The sequence below is a fragment of the Colletotrichum godetiae genome (genome assembly GCF_030913485.1).
Source record: "Colletotrichum godetiae strain CBS 193.32 chromosome Unknown BDP55scaffold_17, whole genome shotgun sequence".
Classification (NCBI taxonomy): domain Eukaryota; kingdom Fungi; phylum Ascomycota; class Sordariomycetes; order Glomerellales; family Glomerellaceae; genus Colletotrichum; species Colletotrichum godetiae.
This window is the reverse complement of record NW_026851265.1, coordinates 563,568-583,176: the sequence shown is the minus strand read 5'-3', so window position 1 is coordinate 583,176 and position 19,609 is coordinate 563,568. Positions and strand designations below refer to the sequence as shown.

Genomic DNA, 19,609 nt, shown 5'->3' with positions numbered 1-19,609 from the left:
GACTTAGGGTCCCTTGGTCGACATTCCCATGTCGGTCAGGCTAATGACAATTTGTCTCACAAGATTGAAGGGTTCATGCTCTCGACTCTCCATACGCGGGCGGTAATTTCCACCCTACCTAGCCCAGCCGAGGACTGATAGCTAGTGGCAGGCCTTGCATTCAGACTTTCGAACTGATAAAGGACAAGCGTAAGATACCGGGTAAAAGCCAGGACCTTAGCACGGAACTCTCCCGCAAAGATTTGGAGCCTTCACAAGAACTACCATCAAACCGGGTGCGCAGAATGATTAGAGTACCTCGTTGAAGAGACACGCAGAAAGATGTGGGAAAGAATTCAAAGAAGGCGCAGGAATTGAACCCCAGGACTGGACCGAAAGGGGGGGTATGGCGAAGTCCAGGGCAGAGAGAACGTTTGTTGACGCCAAGACATGCCAAGAAGGATTCCATGTCGTTGAGTCTGGGCTATCGTAGTTGCGGCGGCGAGGTTTCTCGCCTAGGTGGAAGAATTTCGTTGTCTTGTTTGGTAATGCCACGCTTGTCCAGTGTCGACGAGAGGACGCGCGCCCTAGCCCTGGAAGTGACCAGGGTGCAGATATGCATGTGGGCGCCGTCGACTCTGCTTGGCTGCATCGCATGCAGGACGAGACGAGAAGAGACCTTGTCATCCGTCAGCGTTGCATTCATGATACTTGATCTCAGCTTCGTCAGCAACCAGGCGACCGGCAAGATCCTGAGCCTGTCAATAGTCTGCCGCGGGGCCTTTGAGACGAAGATAGATAGGTACAGTATCCGAATTTTGGTGCATAAATGGACGCAAGAAGAGGTGTCACCCGCCAATCAAGTTGTGTTGCTGCTTGATCGGAGTAGAAAGGCAAGGAACGAAACTGAGGGTCTGCATAAATAGGTCGGTGATGTGGTAGAACCGTTGAGTTCCGTCCATTAAGGGTGATTAGGCGAGTCGGCCGAATGTAAGGAAGGGTGTGGTGTGCACCATCTTAGATGGAAATGGAAGAGAAGGATGCGGGATCGGATGCGGAGGGCATTGCGGTTGGAAATTAGAGGTTGGGGGCCGAGTGTAGCTGAAGCCTGATGACTGGAAGGATTCAGACAGAACAGCATCTAAGAAAAAAGCAAAGCGAGTGTGTAATTGTCATACCTTAGAAGAAGACGATGCCAGCGAAGCGAAGGCTGATGTTGTGGTTCTACTGGAGTGATGTGCCACCCGTTGGTCGGAACGTTCCTGCCTCGACTCCCTTCAGGACCCAGGTACTTCGTAGGTACGTACAATTCATCTGTTGGTCGAGGAAGGTACTCGAGAGTCGAGATGGAAGGTGCTCCTCATCTTGGGGTAAGTGCTATGCAAACCGTCATCTCAAGGAAGGTGACTGGATGAACCAGGCCCCGCCTGTCACTTGCTGGTTCCACCAGTCCCAGTCCATTGGGCGTACCGCCGCCGTGAGGTTTGCCCGTTTCCACAGATGGCCCAGATTCAACACTTCCATGGTCCATGGAAGATAAGCGGGGCATTTGGCCCAACGTGCCTAAACTTAAACCTAATCTGGCGGGGCGGGACACGCTGTCAAATCATGGGGTAACCTCCACTCTCTCCTCAGCAACTGCCAACTGAAGTGCTGCACTGACATTGGGCAAAGACCGTGCCCACATCTTACTCACCCACCCACCGCTGACTTCACCTCACACTTCTCTCTGTGTTCTTGAGTGGTTCCCTCGCTCATGGAAGGTGACTTCCTCGAGGTAACCTTTTGCCTATCTTGCAGCATAGTGAGTCATGTGAGCCTTCTCCTCTCACTGCTTACTTGTAGCTTAGCGTGAACCGCTCACTGAGCACATTTGGTAAGTTAAGGTATCGCAACCAATTTAGGTTGGCCACTAGGGCCGAGGGAAACCTTCCAGCCTTTTTTTCTTCTTCGAATTTTAGGCTTCTCCTAAGTTATCGTATTGACGGGAGGGAGTGCTAGTGCTGTTAGTCTTTGCACCAGGCTTATGGAGGCGGCAATCTAGATTCCTATCAGCCACCCGACCTTCCTTTGCTGCTTCAGTACGGAATACCTAAGGTACCAGTCGCAGGGACTTTTATCTTACCTTACTTTAGGTACCTAGTATCCAAGGTACCTTATTCCGTAGATACGTTCCTTCCCAGGGCTGTCACCCCCCATCGCCAACCCATCCTGACCACCTTCCCTCTCGCTCTATCTAGACACTACCGTAGGTAATTGTCCATGTCTCGTCTGTTGCTTGCCCGAACGCTCCAGACGCCACAAAAGTCTCCCAGTGCTCGGCTGAACAAGTCTGGAAAAGAGAAGCAGGCCCCGTAGACCCCGAGAGTAGGTAGAAACGGAGTACCGTGGTTCCCCCAAAGTCCCCGTTATTTACCCCGTATTCTCGTCAAAACAAGTGCCTGCTCGTCGGAGTCGGCGGGGGAGATACGCGTGTCAGTTGATTGGATGCCCGGTCATGACCCAACTGCGTGGCGGAGCAGCTAGCGCGTGCCAAGCTGTCGGAAGCTCAATCAACCTCCGGCCTTGCCTCCCATATCAGCTAGAACGTCCGGGGGTCCTTGTCAGCCCGAACCTTGACCTCCCACATTGCTTTCTTCCAGCTGCCAGCTTCCAACCCGGACTATCCTTCAACCTCCCCCAAGTAACCCAGAGCTATCATTAGCTCAGCCAGAGCTCTACCTTACTCTGTACGTGGTCAGGCATGGGTGCGCCTCCAACTCCCTCACCACCATCTTTGACCATCGAGAGTAGGTTCTGAACCTTGGCGATGGATTTCCTCACTTCCTTTCTCCCTAGACCAGACTCTTGTAATCCCTTCCAAGCCTCTGCTTCCCCTCCATCCCCTCTGCCCCAATCTCTCCATTCTGAAGCCACCGATGAAGGGAATATTCCATTCGACCGGCGCTAGTGTTTCTCTTAGCCCTCCCGTACACGTGGCTGCGAGTAAAACCGACAACTTGTCACCATGTAACCCTCCATCGAGCTACCAACATCGACCATTGTCTCCCACCAGCTTGTGTCACTAAATCGTGATCTTTGTGGCTTGAAGGATGGGAGGGAACTCTCCCCGTCTTCGCGGAAAGACACATGGCAGCATGGCAATTGTTATCTTGGCTGGCGTATGCCACGCCCATGCCACGACAAAGAGCGTATTGGCAATTCCTGCTTCGGGACGAAGTCTGAAATCCTCCGATTGTCCCCTGATCTGGTAGCCGGCATTCGCAGCGTATTTATATGGCAAACAATAAGAGAGCGAGAGAAACGAAAAGAGAAGTGAGCACTATCAGGAACACGTCAGCAGCTAATTGTGTCACCCAGGCGTTGGCTGGTGGAAATGGGATTCGGAAGCCCGCATCTTTATTGCGTTGCGACCGCAATTTGACCTCTGTGAATTCTTGCGTTGACGGATCGGAAGAGTCTTTCCACTTCCCACTCAGAGCTCAAGCACAGTACAAGACGATTCATAACGACAACGCGCGGGGATTACGGCCCGGCTGGCAGTGTTGTACTCCAACTCGGACTCGGAATGTCCCAGGACAATGGACACAATTTAGGAACTGCTTGATCCGTCCGAGACATGGCTAGAGCGGTACGGATGTCGACCATGGGCCCTGACATGCATGCTTAGGCCGTACTACGTACGCACTCACGGGCAAAGGTAGGCGGGGTTATCTGATGGGCGTCTACAAACACAGAGTAAGGTAGTAATTTGTCAACGGCAGCACGCGTACGGAGTAGGCGTCAGCTTTGGTTCCACTACTGTCTGCAAAGCACTTTGGTACAGACACGGCAGCGTTGCCAGTTGGTGTTAGTTGGTCTAGAGGGCTCATTCGCAGAGAAAGACTCACGACCAAGAGGCACACCTAAGGCTGATGTCCACTCACCCGGTGTCGCTACTTTGGCTACCTTTGGTGGCTGAGGTTGGGGTCCCCAGCCTAGCCTTCTTGGCAAAGACGCAACCGCAGGGGGGAAAAGAAGTCACGAAGTTGAGGACAGGCGGGGAGACTGAAATTGGCATGCGGGGGAGAAATTGGATGCGGAGGAAGCAAGCGCCCCAGGTTGGTCCGCGCCGGGAGTGGGAGGATGGGGATGTGGGATGTGGGATGAAAGAAGCCAGACTGACAAGGATGGATAAAAGGAGAAAGTTGAAGACGACAGCGTGGAATAAGTGTCTTCATCCGTAAAGTGTGTGAGTATTCAAAATTTTGGATAGATTGCTTCGGTTCGGAGTAGGGGTGCCTCGGCTTGATTTCGCATCTGTCTCATTTGCATCGTCTGCACCAACGCGAGAAAGATTTCGGGTGGAAGTGCAGATGGACTGCAGTGGCGGACAGATCCAAAACGGGACAAGCTGACAGGATCCGGATCCTTAGAGGCGGCAGAGTTGCAACTGCGACGGCAGCGATTCTTTCTTTACCTCTGCATCCAAGGAGATGGGTGCGCAGAAGATATCCGGACATTCAGAAGTACCTGTACTTCCATCTCGAGTCGTGCGGCCTCCCGTTGGACTCGGCGTTCGAGGGTGCAGACCAAGTCCCTTGATGTACCCCGGCACCAGGGTTTGACAGACCGAGACCATCCCTGCCACGCAGGGTAAGGAATCTTTGTCTCTCTATCTGAGGTACTCGTGTACTTTTGGCTGCTCGCTGTCTCTTTTTCCACAACACAAACGCCATGAATATCACACCCGCTCGTTGCCAAGAACCTAAATCTCTGGGGTTTGGATTCGATTGCCCAGTTGCAGTACCTCCCAAGCTAAGCCAAGGTAAGCACATTGGGGTAAAGTCTTGAGCAAGGTCGTTAAGGTACCCAGATGGGCTTTTCTCAATGGAAGGGGAAGGGGATGGGCATGTTGCCCTGTTTGTGAGATTGGTTTAAAGAGGGGAGCTTCTCCCGGGGTTCTCATCATGTTCTTTTGCTTCTTGCTCCTTGTTTATGCTCGGCTCCTGTCTCTCTTGCTCTTGCACTTGCACCTGCTGCCCTCCCACTGAGAGAGAAGCATTTGCACCTGCACCTGCGACTGGTTGCTCTTGTCCTGACTTCACCTCTGGTCCCCAAACTTTACCGCCATCTCATCCCCTTTGGTGTGGTGCTGAGGAATAAAGTTCTCGTGGCGAACCTCCACAGTCTCACAGCAGAAACGACGTGGAACCATCTTGAGCTTCAGCCTCAGATAGTTTCTCCCTCCCGCCAACACCACGTGTGATTTGCATCCTTCGCCGCTCACTTCCAGTTACACGGCTTCAGCTCTATTCTCGTTTCCTCCGAGGTTGCATTTGCCCCGAAATTAGCTTCCGACAAAGGTCTTACTGAGAGTCTCACTCACAGCTCTCACTCTCATCCGAGACACTCATCGACTTTTTGGGTTATCAGCCGTCTTACGCCTCGCTCAACACCACCAGTCTGGGCCATTTTATCCCATTCCTCTAAATATCGCAAGGTGGTTTTCAGGAAATTGGGTTATAAGTTAACCTTCGACCGGACCCTCACCCGTCCCACTGGTTTTCGCCTTTACGACTCTTCCCCTTCTCTCGTCAATCGTCAACATGTCGACCTCCGAGAAAGACATCAAGTCCGGCGCTGCGGTCGACCCCTCAATCGAGGTCGAGTACGCCAGCGACCCCGACAGAAGTGGTTTCGACCAGGCTGCTACAAAGAGACTGCTGCGCAAGATCGACTGGACTTTGATTCCTTTCCTTGCCCTGCTGTACTTGCTATCCTTCCTGGACCGCACCAACATTGGCAATGCTCGTCTCGCTGGCATCGAGAAGGACCTGGGTATGGCTGGCCTCGACTATAACGTCGCCCTCTCAGTCTTCTTTCCCTGGTATGTCGCTGCCGAGATTCCCTCCAACTTGGCCATGAAGCGCTTCCGCCCTTCCATTTGGATCCCCTGCATCATGATCGCCTGGGGTATTTGCTGTACCCTCATGGGCCTCGTGCACAACTACGCCGGACTTTTGGCTGCTCGCATGGCTCTTGGTCTTGCTGAGGGTGGTCTCTTCCCCGGTATCACCTATTAGTGAGTAACCCCCCGTCTGAATCCATCTAATGTCCCCAGACATCTGACTCCTCTATTTCCAGCATTACCATGTGGTATCGACGTCACGAGTGCGGTCTTCGCATGGCAATTTTCTTCTCTGCTGCTACCGCTGCTGGTGCCTTTGGAGGTCTTCTGGCCCGAGGCATCGTTGAGATGAAGGGCATTGGCGGTAGACCCGGCTGGGCCTGGATTTTCATCCTTGAGGGTATTCTCACTCTCGCTGTCGGTAAGTTGCGATTTCCATGGCTTCATGTGAAACAAGTGGCTCGATACTAATGGTACCTTGTCTTGAACAGCCATCGCCGCATTCTTCGTCATGAACGACTACCCTTCGACTGCCAAGTTCCTCACTGTTGCCGAGAAGGAGGAAGTCACTCGTCGTCTTGAACAGGATCGCTCCGCTCTTGCTGATGAGTTCAGCATGGTTTACTTCAAGGATGCCATGAAGGACTGGAAGATCTGGGTTCACATGGTGAGTTGCAGTACCCAGATAATTCTGCTGTACCATGCGCGATCATACTGACAGATCCTTAGCTCATCACCATCGGAATCTACACCCCCCTCTACTCCTACTCTCTCTTCCTCCCCACCATCGTCAGCGGCCTCGGATATACCAACGAGACGGCCCAGCTTATGACCGTTCCCCCCTACATCGTGGCTTGCGTGTGCTGCATCAGTGGTGGTTGGATTGCCGATCGCCATCGCCAACGTGGAATCTACATGATCTTCTTCTGCCTTATTGCGTATGTATTCCATCTCATGGCGCAGAGCCAAACTGCAAACTAACACTATTGTCACAGCATGACTGGCTTCATCATGCTTCTCTCCTCCCAGAGCAACGGAGTGAAGTACGCAGGCTGCTTCTTCGCCGCTTCCGGTATCTACCCCAACGTTCCCCAGGGTGTCGCCTGGAACGGCAACAACATTGGAGGCTCTGTCAAGCGAGGTGTTGGTATTGCCATGCACGTCGGTAAGTCTTGGTCGATATCAAATAGTTTCCATGAAGTAAATTGCTAACGGGTGGCATAGGCTTCGGTAACCTCGGTGGCGCAATTGCTGGTTTCCTGTACCAGGCCAAGGACAAGCCTCACTACTACCCCGGTCACGGCACCCTCCTGTCAACATTGACCATGTCGATGATTCTCTCTACCTTCATGACCATTTACCTCCGTCGCGAGAACGCTCGCCGAGACCGCGAGTACAAGGATCCTTCCCTCTACACTGCCGAGGAGAAGGCTGCTGAGCGTCACAAGGGTGACAACGCCAGCTTCTTCCGCTACACGGTTTGAGTGGAATATGAGTCTGTTGGATTCAAATGCAATGTTTTTAGCACAGTATATTGGTGTTCTTATCTGTATATCGCATCACATACGCGGATGATGCACATGCTATAGAGAAAGAATGGGAGCTTCAAGGGGATAGATCTGGATATTCGAGGTCACCTTGGAGCTGGATAACAAAATAGAGGCACATCTACGTCAAGATATTCCAATGCAATGCAGTACATTTGAAATGTGACACGAACGCAGGGCTGTATGAGCTGTCAGTAATACGAAGCATAGCAGGGGTACTGCGCTTGATTCTCAATGAGAATTCTGCCACGAGTCCAGTCGAAAATGCGTCCCCGCGAGTACTCACATAAAAGATACCAGATGAAATTCAGGACCCCAATCTGCAATCATACATGGCCCTATCCGACGGATAGCTCCTCCTCTTCCACCTCATCTGGCAACGCCTTGGCCTTGTCCTCAAGGGGGGCGGAGTCCTGCCAATACTCTTGGCCTTGACATCCTTTCCCCCGAGACTAGGGGTACCTAAAAGAAACTTGGGGGAAAACCTGGGGTAAGGCAAAAGCCAAATGAGGGGAATATCAATGCCAAGATTGACCTCAATGGGACAGGGTGACAAGGGGCATGTTTGCATTTGAGGGGCCGAATCTGTGATTGTCTGCGAGATCGGGCAAACTTCATGTTTGACAGACCGTCCCGTGTGACGGGTTCAAGGTACATTAGTACTATACGACTGGAACCTGCCGAGTGAAGCACGTCATGCAAATGTGAGTTTGACAAGTTGGGCTGTGGGACGAACTGCTGCATTTCCGTTTCTCCGGCCGTGGGGGATATGGGCTCGGAGAGTGACGAGGCCCTCCAAGTCTCACGTGAACTTACCTTGGAGCTAATAATCGTTCATACGGGAGTCCCAAGACCTACAGCCTTGAGGCTTTCACGATACTTGGGCGTCCTAGGGTCATGAGCCGGTCTTGCACGGGCGTTCTGCTACTTTCTGCCAGGTTTTCCATTATGTTGGCACCGTGATTTTGCAGGGGATACCCGAAAGACATAATGACAAGTTCGCTGGAGACTAGATTGAGTATATGATGTATTACAGGTACGATAGCTAAGAACAAGCATCTGTCTCAGAAAGGATTTCATTCCTATTCAAAAGACTTTTTTTTTCTTTTTAGCATATTGTCTCGATCTTTGACGTGCCTACCTAAGCTGCAGGATTGGACGGAGGGGAAGAAAGGCTATGGCTAAGTTCACTAGGCAGTAACATGGCGCTTTTCTCCTCCTAAAAGTACGGAAAAGCATTCCAAGATCATGGGTATGGCGCGCAGAGTCGAAATGTCTCAAGATTTCATGAAACCTGCATCATTTAACTGGATGGATCTCGTGTATATGACTACCACGGCGCCTTGGTCATTTCACTTTAAGAATGAAGCTACGATAGATAAGTTGGAAGAAGTCGTAACACAAAAGACGACCTACTTACCGGAAAGGATGAGCAGAAAGAAGTCGGAGGGCGGGGCCGATGGGTGGGGCTTTTCCGACCAGCGGACGGATATACCGGAGGTCTGTTGCATGTGCCAGAGTGCCGAACGGCTACCGGCTACCGGCTACTGATGACCGGCCTCCGTGATAATTACTGGTACATGGAAATACACCAGGGGTATTCCAGCCTCCATACGCATGTAGTCTTCAGACAAAAACACCAGGAAGACTTGGATACTTTTCCTTCACTCATCCCTGAACCAGTTCAAAGCTTCCGTTCTTGGTTTTCCTCGTTTCTTTTCGCCTCTCCCACCGCTCCTTTCCCCAACTGCTTCAAACCTCAAACCCTGTGACAAGGAAACTAGTCACAAAATATAAAGGCTAGTGATGATGACTAGTAGTTGCGAAGATGCTAGGCGTACTGTTTGAGCTCGGCCTCTCATTTCTCTCCGTGGAGCTAGGCCGTATATACCCGGGAAATATCAGTACTCAAATCGACACTAATACTCGAAGATAGTGACGAAGCATAAATCTCTAGAATAGTCTCCTAAGCCTGTGATGCCATAAGGCTCGACGATGTTCTAGACATGGCCGCATATCCAACTTCTCACGTCTGGTGTCCGTCCTATGGACGGACGTCTCTGCACTCTCTGAGAAGGCTCTTGGGAATTTGTAGCTTTAATTTTTTGCACAACGAGACGATAGTACCATAAGAAAAAGCCACAAGCAAAAAAGAGTTCACCATCGGTGTGGCTACATCTCTTGGCGGTTATTATGGTGCTCATGCCGGGATCGTATGCGGACTCGAACTCGGAGCCTGTCGAGGTAGGCTATTGGAGGGTAATCAATTTGTTGATCTTTTAACCATTCCACCATCCAGCCAGTTTGACCTGACCCGCCGACCTAGACGGACGCCTGCGTGCTGGTGATGGGAATGGAATTGAGGGGGAGTATATACCCTTCTCGTGTGTCCAGATGGATGGTAAGCGTCAAGTGCGGAAGGTACGACCAATACTAGCAGACCAGGAAGAAGGAGCTGAATGCGCTGAATCCATGATAATCGACGCCAATGTAAATGATTCAGTCAATGTTGATGACTGTGATTTTGGCGACGGAACTCTTTGCAGGTTCCTCCGAGAGATGCACCGTATAGTGATAATTGGCGGCACGAGTCGACGCTCTAGACCCCAAAGGGTCCGGATATTCATATTGATACGACATTGTGGCTTCTACCTAGGCTTGATCCCTTGCGTAGGGCGGCTATGGCTCTAGACTTTGATAAACAGCCTGAAATGCATCGCTAGTATGCTAATTTGCTGGATATGTTGGCTAATTACCCGACGCTACCGGACACATCGCCACAATATAAAGCGACCTTGGATCTCTTTAGACTTCTGTACGGTACCATGAGAACTAGAAAGCTGTCGATGGTGTTGTATGTGGCATCCTACTTCTCGATAATTGATGCATGGAAAGGCTTGAGAACCGGCTATAAAAGGGGGGCTCGCATGATGTATGCCATCCAACAGAGTTGGTCACAGAAAAGTAGATTCTCTCACTTGGAGTTCCTCAATAAACTCATATTCCCTCAACCTTGGCAGATCCTAAAAGCCGTCATGCTTCGAGCCACCGCACTTCTCCTCGCCGTGTTCGGCTCCGCAGCCGCTCTCCGCATCAAGAGCGTCACCCACAGCGGACCAGCCTGTCCCCAGAGCGACAGACTGACCTGGTCCGGCGGCCTGGACGATTTGACCATCACCCTCCCCGACTTCAGCGAGACTATAGCTGCCGGCCAGACGACGAGCTGCCAGGTACACCTGCTCATCGACGAGGGCGATCCGGGTAAGGCTTTGCTGCTGCAGGATGTTACCGTCAGCGGGGGGCTCTACCTGAGTTCTAACACCAAGGTCGATTTCTATACGACGGCTTATTGGTCCGAGACGGCTTCTGATACTGTGAGTCGTTGTACATGCTTGTTGGGGGTTCGATGGAGGAAAGTTGCTGACTGGTCGAACAAGGTTGCCAAGTCTACGAGCACGGCGTCGGGCTCGGCGGCCGTTTTCCGGAACGTGGATGTGGCTCAGCGAGTGAACTCGGCGTCTCCTTGTACTGGTAGCGATGGCTATGTCGGAATTCTGAATGTGGCTTTTCGCATCATCTCCCAAGGCGGGGGGTTGGTTTTCTTTGGTAAAGAACGCAAGGATGTTGATACGTCTCCGGTCGTAGAGTCGCTTGCTTTCAAGTGGCAGAGCTGCTAGAAGTAATTGTGCATATAGATGGCGAAGATGACGAAGATGACGAAGAGGTTGGCAAGATTGAGGGGTAGGTATTGCAAAAGGATGTCTAAGGAGTCATTTACAAGAAATATGGCATTAAACTCGTCTGCAAGCCGGATACAAGCTCACTACTACAAGGGGCAAAAGGCTCACGTCAAACACCAACGTCTTCCATTAACCGTCAACGAGTCTTGTGATACAACACATTACATTGCTACATAGACGACGTGCGTCAACAGTCATAGACATGTTTCCAGTCTCTACTGCCGCTGCTGATATTGTCCTGAAAATAGACCTGCCGTGGAATAGCACGACGTGAAATCCGTATAACCGCTATCCCCGCCAGTCAAAACGCCAGTAGGCCTTGGATCATCGTCGTGAGAAGGCATTAGCATATATGGCTGACGACCCTATTCCAAGAGTTGTCATTGCCAATGCTCTGTAAGCCGCCAAGACCGGTCGGCTCTCAATGGCAATCGTCGTCACGTCTCCACCCAAAAAGCGGGATGTGGGCGAATGCCACTACGTCTGCCCAAGGCGCATTCCCGCGGGGACGCAGTCGGAGTCGCCGACGGATCGTCGAAAGAGGAGAAGAAAAAAATCAGCTTCGTCGGCGCGACGCGTCGCGCGTCTAGTGGATATCGTTCGTTACAGTCGTAATTCGTAGCAGAGCTCGCGGGATGCCTCAATGTAGACCACCGAAGTCCGTGCAGGTCTATCGGTGATGCAACCCGAACCTCCAAGGACGAGAAGTCCTGGAACCCCCCCGATCGATTCCTCATCTCGTAGGCAAGAAGCTCTTGGAGTCGCTCTCCTGCTCGGAAAATGATTGAGGGAAAGCGGCGAGACCTGCGACGATGGCGACGGCCATGAAAGCGACACTGATGAAGGACCAAATCAGGCCCCAGCAGCGAGAGGATCCGCCGTAGCGTTGAGCAAAGACGCTCGCGTCGGAGCTGTTGACCTTGCGCATGATGAGATCGTCGCAGATATCCCATACGGAGTAGAGTGAGCTCATGACTCCGATGAAGAGCTACGAATTTGTTAGCCTGACTGATTTCTGACCACGCACAAATTAAATGAGATGGCAGGTTTGACTTACAACAACGAATCTGAGGGCTTGAGCGTGGGAAATGAACCACGCCGCGACGAGCAGACCAACAGCAAGAAGAACAGTGAGAATCGTAAGCCAATCCCGCTTTCCCCACCAAAGAGTCAACAGGAAACATACGCCAAGAACCATGGAGGCAATCTTGGACGCGTTAATGTTGAAGCCACAAAAGATGAGCAGCCCGCCGATGAGCGATGAGCCCAAGTAGCCCGCAGGAAGGGTGATGGCCTGCTTGCCGCCCTTCATGAGCGTGGCACCGCCCTCGTTGGGGTCCAGAGTAATAGAGAGGACCTTGCCGCCGGTACAGCAAGCGGTGATGGCGTGACCGAATTCGTGAAAGGCAATGACAAGCATCTTGAAGGGCCAGAGGACCTGACGGAGAAAGGGCACGTTCCAGAGGATGGCGATGATGACGGCGTAGGCGCCGATGACGCCTAGGGTGACGGCCTGGGTGTGGTTGACGGTGAGATCGCGGCGGGCGAGGGCGTGCTTGGTTGTTGCGCGGGCGACTTCGGGGAGTACGACGACGGCGGCTCTCTTCCAGACTTGGTTTGCGATGGCACCAGCGCGAGCGAGGCTCTGCCTGGCCGTTGTTGGAGGGACGGGGGCCATGGTGAAGTTTTTGGTTGCTTGGTTGTATCAATAGCGACAGACTGGGTGTGGAGGTTGTGGTGAATGAGTGAGTAAACACAAGAAAGAGAGAGGTCAAGACCGGTCGCGGAGTGTCAGAAGCGAGAGTTTCTCATATGTATAAGCAGAGTATTCGTACTTGGCAACCTGATCATACGAAATGCCTTTGGTATTACGACAGATACGTAAACAAGCTGGTGCAAGTTGCAGGGCTTACGTGGAGGTGGGCTGGGCTGAGGCTGGGCCGCATTCCCCCCGTTTCTCCTTTTTTCTTGTCTCTTTGCCAGGTTCTTCAGGTCACAGGAGGTCTTCCTCGTGGTCGGCCTCTCTCGTCTGAACTCCAGTATTTTTCCCCAAGCACAGACAGGCTGGGGGACGCGCCTTGGACGGCCTGGGATCTGAACCAACTTTGAAAGGCCCTGGCAGATGAAAAGGGGTCCACCCGGCCCCACCCGGCACCCGGCACTGACGCTGAGCATTGGCACTGCCACACTGCGACATGCTGCCGCTGTTGTCGTGGCAGTGGTCGCGGTCGTGGTGGCTGGGCAGGGCCGGTTTGCTATTTTTGGAATGTGTGGCTTCAATTCACGTGATTTGATAAAGGTGGCTGGTGTATGTGGCTTGATTTTCTGGATATGACAACCAGCAATCCGTTATTACATAATGCTAAGGGAACCACAAGGATCGATACCATTCATGCAGGTGGACGTTTTGGCTTTCACGTTTCACCCAACGAAAACATGACGTCTCTCACAGAGTTGTAGTGCCCTCCCTCACTCGGTGGTGGTGCGGTGCAACTCATGCGCCGGCGGCTCAACATTATCAACCTTACCTTAGGTCGCTGAGGTGCTGCCTCGGCCCCCGAATACGAGCAACCTAATAGCTGCACGCGGGGTTTCCCAACCATCTTGTCTTGAAGAAGAAATGTGTGGACTGTTCCTAATACCCTAATGCTCCTTCCTACTGGCTTAGAAGCTCCCATCTGATACTAAGCTCCCGAAGCCACCAAACAGCTGTCCATTTCTGGTCAATTCCGAGTGCCAATCCATCTGGTTTGAGAATCAACGAAAGCTACAGCAGTCCTCAGTTGTATCGTGATTGACTTCATCTTTACTTGCACTCTTCTTAGTCCTGCATCGACGAACAATGGCTACTGCAGTGGACACCTCCAATACGGAGCTCAGCAAGCAATATGACACTCCCATGGGTCTGGCTCACTCGACTATGCAGGCTCTCAAGGACAGGATCAAGACTCACTATGACCTCGCGAGTGACTACTATCTGAGTCTTTGGTAAGCTGTCACTGGCTTTATCTCCGTCCCGTGCGCACGCTTCGTGACAAGACCTCCAGTCTCAATTGAGGCGCAACACACTTCCGCATTCTTGACACCCAGACTTAGACTGAACCCAGTCTGTGCCCTCCTCACGCATCAAGTCCCGGTGCTGTGTGACCATATCCGCCGAAGCTGACTTGCTCCCCGTGTTGCAGGGGTGAACACATCCACCACGGTTACTGGGAAGACGGCTCCGAAACAAAAGAACAAGCCCAAGTAAAGCTCATCCAGCTCCTCCTCCAGCTCTCCGGCGTCAGCGAGAACAGCAACGTCCTCGACGTCGGCTGCGGCATCGGCGGCACCTCCCGCTACCTCGTCTCGACCCTCGGCTGTTCTGTGACAGGCATCACCATCTCGACCAAGCAGGTCGAGATCGCCAACAGACTCACAAAGGCTGAGGCGGGAAAGCAACAGGCATCTGCTACGTCCACTGCGTCTGCTGCGTCTGCGACGGAGACGTCGGACAAGGCAAAGGAAATCGAAGCCGACGCCGATGGCTTCGTCCCGCTCGGCCGCGGCAGGATTCGCTTCATCGAGCTCGACGCCGAAAAGATGGGCGACTTCTTTGCTGGGCAGAGCGCTTCGTTTGAAGCCGTGTGGATCAGCGAGGCGCTGAGCCATTTCCCCAACAAGGCCCTCTTCTTTGAGAATGCATTCAAGGTCCTCAAGCCTGGCGGGAAGCTCGCGTTGGCGGATTGGTTCAAGGCTGAGAATGTCACCGAAACGGAGTTTGCTAATGATCTTAAGCCGATTGAAGGTGTGTTTAACCACTCCCGTATTTACTCTGAATGAAGAGGTGAGAAACTGATTGTTGACTGGCTATATATCAGATGGCATGCTTCTTCCACCGCTTTGCACGCAGCAGGGCTACATCGATTTTGCCAAAGGTGCCGGGCTGTCCTTGCTCGCGGGCCCAAAGGATATCAGCAAGGAAGTGGCCAGAACTTGGTGAGTGGCCACGTAAAGTAAGACTACATAAAGTGGCCCAGAATAACACTGTCTAGGGACATCACATGGACTCTGGTCCAGAACCCCTCCCTGTGGGCCTTTGCCTTCAGTCAGGGCCGAGATGGTATCGCATTCTTGCAGTCTTTCCGCGCAATGAGGCGTGGGTATGCTAATGGGACTTTCCGATATGCTGTCATCTCTTTTGAGAAGTCTAGCGGGAAAGCGTAGAGAGGATCTTGAAGATGAAATAATCTCAAGGTGGGAATGTAGCTCTGGGCCCCATGATGCACGAAAAACGAACGAGTCGTATCATAAACACAGCTGTTGATTACAATGGTATTGCCTTCTACATGGATGCAACTCAGTCGATTCCCAGCCGTTAAGTCATCGGACGTACGTATTTACATTACAAAGCCTTTAATACAATCCCTGTCTTTGCGAAGCTGAAAATTGAGCTGGAAAAACAACCACAAATCTTCCTCAGAAATGACATCGAGGAAGCCTGTCCTCTTACAACAACCTCAACCTAGCTTGACTACAACCGTGCAAATCAGGGAGCTACGAACTCGTCAATGTTGACTCGCTCGAAGAAGCTGATATGGCCAAATCCGACCCAGTATTGAGCAAGTCGGTCATGGGAGACTAGCATAAGCTGAGACTCAATATACTTGTCTGAAGAAAATGGTTAGCAGGTATCCAAATCTTGGCTTTGCAAAAGGGGTGACATACCATCTAAGAAGCCCGTTCCAGCGACATGGCCTTTGCTCTTGACGACTCGTGTGCCCTGAAACGGTGGCTCTTGAGCAATGCCAACGAAGCCTGCCTCGCCCAAATCGTCCGCAACAAAGGTATACTCTCCTCGCGGGACGTTGGGGTCGCCAGTGAGTTTAGTTGCCTCTAAGCGGCCCCGGTAGACTCTTGCGTCAATACGGCGCTGCGTCCACTCTTTGTCAGACTCATCAGAGCCACGGACAAGACCGAGTTCCTCATCCGAGACTTCCTCGTCATCGGGCTGATTGATCAACAAGAACTCGCAACCATGCCCGCTATAATCTCCAACCCAGATACCTCGCCATGGTTTGAGCTCCGTTGGCGTGTAGACAACAGGATCGAGGGTTGAGTATGTGATGACTTCTTCGCCAATACGCACGCCAGTGACACCACGAGAAGCCATACCCATGTTGGCTTGAATGGCTTGTATGATACCTACAGGCCCAGGCCCGAGGAAAAGACCCGGTGTTGGGGACCCTGCCATCTCCATCCACTGCCGAATCCGGAAGGCCTGGTCCGAGGCTTCAGCTCTTCTCGTCGGTTGGTCGCCAGGGGCAAGGTCATCCCCATCCAAACCAGAAATTACACCAGACACTCTGTGACGGGCAGGAATGGCTGGTGGAGGCCAGACATTCCCGTAAGGAAACACACCGTCCATTCTCGATGTAGCCGTTGCACCGTCTAGAGGGCGAGCCATCAAAAAGTTGCAAAACATGGCATCATTTGGGTCGTGAATTGACATTGGTACCTCGGGCAGAAATCGTTGTCCCAAACTACCCAACAGTCCCTCGTCTTCGGCTGGGCGGCGAGCATGGAATTGTAGTACCGGCTTGTCCAAATGAAGTTTGACCTGAGGTTCGAAAGCATGTATAATCACACTGTGGTCGGCAGGCCAGTGCTGATACGTAGTACGGTTGCTGACAGCCAACAACTGATATCCTTCAATACAGCCCCTCCGCTGGTCATACCTGACGATCATCATCTTGCCCATGAGGTCACGATCGCAGAACCAGATTTTGTACTTTGGTAGAAACCATCTCGGGTCGTGTGCGGCGTAGAGTTCGCGGTATGTGCGGCATGGGTAAGGAGTTGTGACTTTCTCTCCAGGAACATTGGCTTGCACCCTCTGATACCAGTGAACATCAGACGCAGCGTGGGCGTGAAGGATTCGGCAGGTCTCCGCTACGATCGCCAGGTCGCATGGAGGCAAATAGGCTAGGATCGCATCGATGAGTTCGGAAGGAAGTGCGAGTAGACGGCAACTGCTGTCTGACGGCAGGGAAGGCAAAGCTAGCACAGAAGCGATGAGTCAGTCGGGTTAATCAGAGGTCAAATAAGGACGGAAGACATACTGCCCGAGGCGGCAATGTTGAAGTCGGAAGGAAGGGGATAGTAGTCGTCCCTAGAGCTTCCAATCGTTTTACGGTGATCTGTGGCATCGCTCCGTAGTCCCTCTTCAGATACATATGGTAATATGTAGAGGTTTTCCTCGACTTCGGGGTCGATGCCGCCGTAATTGCTACCGCTGGCGGTTGACATGGTGTCGTGAGTTGGCGCATCCGAATCCGCGGCGGAGCTGGAGGGCGAGGGAGGACTCGTAGCCATTTCGCAGGTCGTATCCATGCCTCTTCGGGGTAAAAGAATTGTGACGTCGAACGCCGTTCCGAGGGCTCCTGACTGCGAAGGGGGCGGGCTATTCTTGTGGCTTGTTGGGCGATCCAATACTCTCTCACGAAGGTTTGGCGAGTGGCTGCAATGCGAGTATGCAGCGGCGGGGGTTGTTTCTTCGGGCTAGAGAGCAATGTTGCGGACGAGAACGATTCGGATAGGATGAAATATTGGCGCTGCTTGCAGCATGTGTCAAATTGCGTCGATGTCTCGATGATTCCAGCGGCAGTCTATCACGGAGGCTCGGGTCGCCCAAGGGTGGTGCATATAGGAGTCGTCAGTGCTCGCAATGTTGGGGTCATGACTCCAGGTTTGGTCTCCACGTCTCCGACCAGCCGGGGTGAGGGAGTGTCGGGTGCGTGCGTGTATGCAACAATAGCATGAACTTTTTGGTTGCGGTCGCGGACGGGCCAGAAGTTCCTCTTTGCGACCCCCCGGTTACGGCGCATACACAGTAGCTAATCCACCCCAGGCTCAGGCCGGGGATGAGGGAAAGCAGCGATGACAGCACGGTCGGCACAGCAGTAGCAGCGGCAACGACAGCCGAGGCGGGGCAGAAGGTTTGGCGTGGTGGGTGTGCTCCGTAGTGCCAATGGAAATGGTTAGCGGTTTAGATGCTTGAAACCACCAACCATGAACAAGTCGCGTGCCGGAGAGGATGGATAGATGGATCTAGATTCCGCAGGCGTATGCGACGACATGCGGCTGGATGTGCCGAGACAGATGATGGATGTCGAGACTCGAGAGGACGTTGCGGTAAGGTTGGTCGGGGCCAGGTTCAGGTTCCAGGTCAGGGTCGGTGGCGCAGGCGGATATAGGACCGAAACAGACAAAAGGGCCTTGGTTGAAGCAAGGTATGCCGCCGTCGCCGTCCCCGGGCCACAGGACTAATGCAGCGCCAATCGGTGACTGGAACCTGGACGGGGGGGTAACTTAGAGGATGAGTGGAATGTGATGCCCGGAAGAGGAAGGGCGTTCGTCCAAGGCCAGCGACTAACACCAAGATGTTGATACGTGTGTACGAAGTGTGCCCTGTGGTTCCTCAAGTGAGATATCCCGTTGGAACATGGTGGTCAACCGTGGAGGTGGAAGTCCAAGAATAGAAGCGGATATTACTGTGCCTGCCACGCCGGTGGTGCATGTGGAAGCAATGCGTGTTGCTGCAGCATCTCACCCAGCTAGTGCAAGCGTGAGCGTGGTCTTGCATCTCGTCTCATGAGGTGCTCGAGTGAAGTAAGGTAGGTATTTGTCGGTGACCTTAGTGAGGAATCATGCAGCTAGCATGCTGTGCCGCAAAGGGGAGCCAAGGCCCAAGCATTACCTAGAGAAGGGTGCATCGAGTCGCGTCTTGATCCTGGTGCGTTGGAAAGGGTGGAAGTGCAGTGGTGCACCGTCAAGGGTCAGGCACTCCAGGTACCGAGAACCGGAACCGGAATGGAAGCGGATTGCGGGGACGGAGCTGACTAAGGAGAGAGCTTACTTGAAGTACGAAGTAGTTACCCCGTACCTCTTGGGGAATGAGGTCAGTGACTTTAGGGTCTGTCGCTTATCGGGTGACGAGAGACGAGATAAGGTGCCTAAGCAGCTAAGGTAAGTAAGTACCCTAGGTACCACCTACCTCACCTCCTGCCCGTCCCCTGGAGTCTTACGGCCCGGATCAATAACGCCATCGCATTTACCCAACTAGCCACCCGACTGACGACTCCAGCATACCTTCAATCACAAAGTACCCAAGGTACCTTGATGTTGGGCCAAGATAAGCATCTTGGCCTTGCTTATCTTGGCCTTGGGCAGAAGCGAGCCTGAGGTGGTCATGAATCAGGGCAACTCAGGAGTACCTGTCATTTTCGTGTATCCATACGGAGACCTCACTCAACTGATACCTACACTCATCCCTTCGGCTGTCCGGCGCATTGCAGGAGATTGTCGTTGAGAGTTCCGACCATTCATGACCGTTGACTTAGGTTGGGCTTGAACCCACCTGTCTCTGGAGCTGCCATGCCCAAAGACTGCCCGAGGTGACCACGGAGCAAGAA

The 19,609-nt window shown here is 52.7% G+C and overlaps 5 protein-coding genes across 5 annotated transcripts; 3 read left to right on the top strand and 2 right to left on the bottom strand.

Annotated features, from left to right (window-relative positions):
• Positions 1 to 5,375: 5,375 nt before the first annotated feature.
• BDP55DRAFT_107506 (major facilitator superfamily transporter) lies at positions 5,376 to 7,502 on the top strand. The gene is made up of 6 exons (XM_060565358.1): positions 5,376 to 6,043; positions 6,106 to 6,290; positions 6,361 to 6,536; positions 6,599 to 6,807; positions 6,865 to 7,034; positions 7,094 to 7,502. The coding sequence occupies exons 1-6, from the start codon at positions 5,568 to 5,570 to the stop codon at positions 7,351 to 7,353; spliced, it is 1,476 nt and encodes a 491-aa protein (XP_060430628.1). The 5' UTR covers positions 5,376 to 5,567; the 3' UTR covers positions 7,354 to 7,502.
• Positions 7,503 to 10,008: 2,506 nt separating this feature from the next.
• Positions 10,009 to 11,181, top strand: BDP55DRAFT_661621 (uncharacterized protein). The gene has a single exon (XM_060574744.1). It carries the CDS (start codon positions 10,158 to 10,160, stop codon positions 11,091 to 11,093), a length of 936 nt encoding a protein of 311 aa, XP_060430627.1. The 5' UTR covers positions 10,009 to 10,157; the 3' UTR covers positions 11,094 to 11,181.
• Positions 11,182 to 11,889: 708 nt separating this feature from the next.
• BDP55DRAFT_550666 (peptidase M50B-like-domain-containing protein) lies at positions 11,890 to 12,834 on the bottom strand (the record flags this gene model as incomplete). The annotated part of the gene is made up of 2 exons (XM_060569041.1): positions 11,890 to 12,144; positions 12,214 to 12,834. The coding sequence occupies 2 exons, from the start codon at positions 12,832 to 12,834 to the stop codon at positions 11,890 to 11,892; spliced, it is 876 nt and encodes a 291-aa protein (XP_060430626.1).
• Positions 12,835 to 13,998: 1,164 nt separating this feature from the next.
• BDP55DRAFT_727928 (methyltransferase domain-containing protein) lies at positions 13,999 to 15,362 on the top strand (the record flags this gene model as incomplete). Its single annotated transcript, XM_060579374.1, has 4 exons — positions 13,999 to 14,144; positions 14,342 to 14,943; positions 15,017 to 15,134; positions 15,191 to 15,362. 4 exons carry the CDS (start codon positions 13,999 to 14,001, stop codon positions 15,360 to 15,362), a joined length of 1,038 nt encoding a protein of 345 aa, XP_060430625.1.
• A 322-nt stretch (positions 15,363 to 15,684) lies between these two features.
• Positions 15,685 to 17,510, bottom strand: BDP55DRAFT_727927 (F-box domain-containing protein; the record flags this gene model as incomplete). Its single annotated transcript, XM_060579373.1, has 3 exons — positions 15,685 to 15,806; positions 15,864 to 17,195; positions 17,258 to 17,510. 3 exons carry the CDS (start codon positions 17,508 to 17,510, stop codon positions 15,685 to 15,687), a joined length of 1,707 nt encoding a protein of 568 aa, XP_060430624.1.
• Between the last annotated feature and the right edge of the window lie 2,099 nt (positions 17,511 to 19,609).

Bases quoted from the DNA above. Each gene is read 5' to 3' on its own strand.
- BDP55DRAFT_107506 (XM_060565358.1), top strand. From the start codon at position 5,568: ATGTCGACCTCCGAGAAAGACATCAAGTCCGGCGCTGCGGTCGACCCC. The intron at 6,044-6,105 runs GTGAGTAACCCC...CTCTATTTCCAG, and splicing joins TTCCCCGGTATCACCTATTA to CATTACCATGTGGTATCGAC. The intron at 6,808-6,864 runs GTATGTATTCCA...CTATTGTCACAG, and splicing joins ATCTTCTTCTGCCTTATTGC to CATGACTGGCTTCATCATGC.
- BDP55DRAFT_661621 (XM_060574744.1), top strand. From the start codon at position 10,158: ATGTTGGCTAATTACCCGACGCTACCGGACACATCGCCACAATATAAA.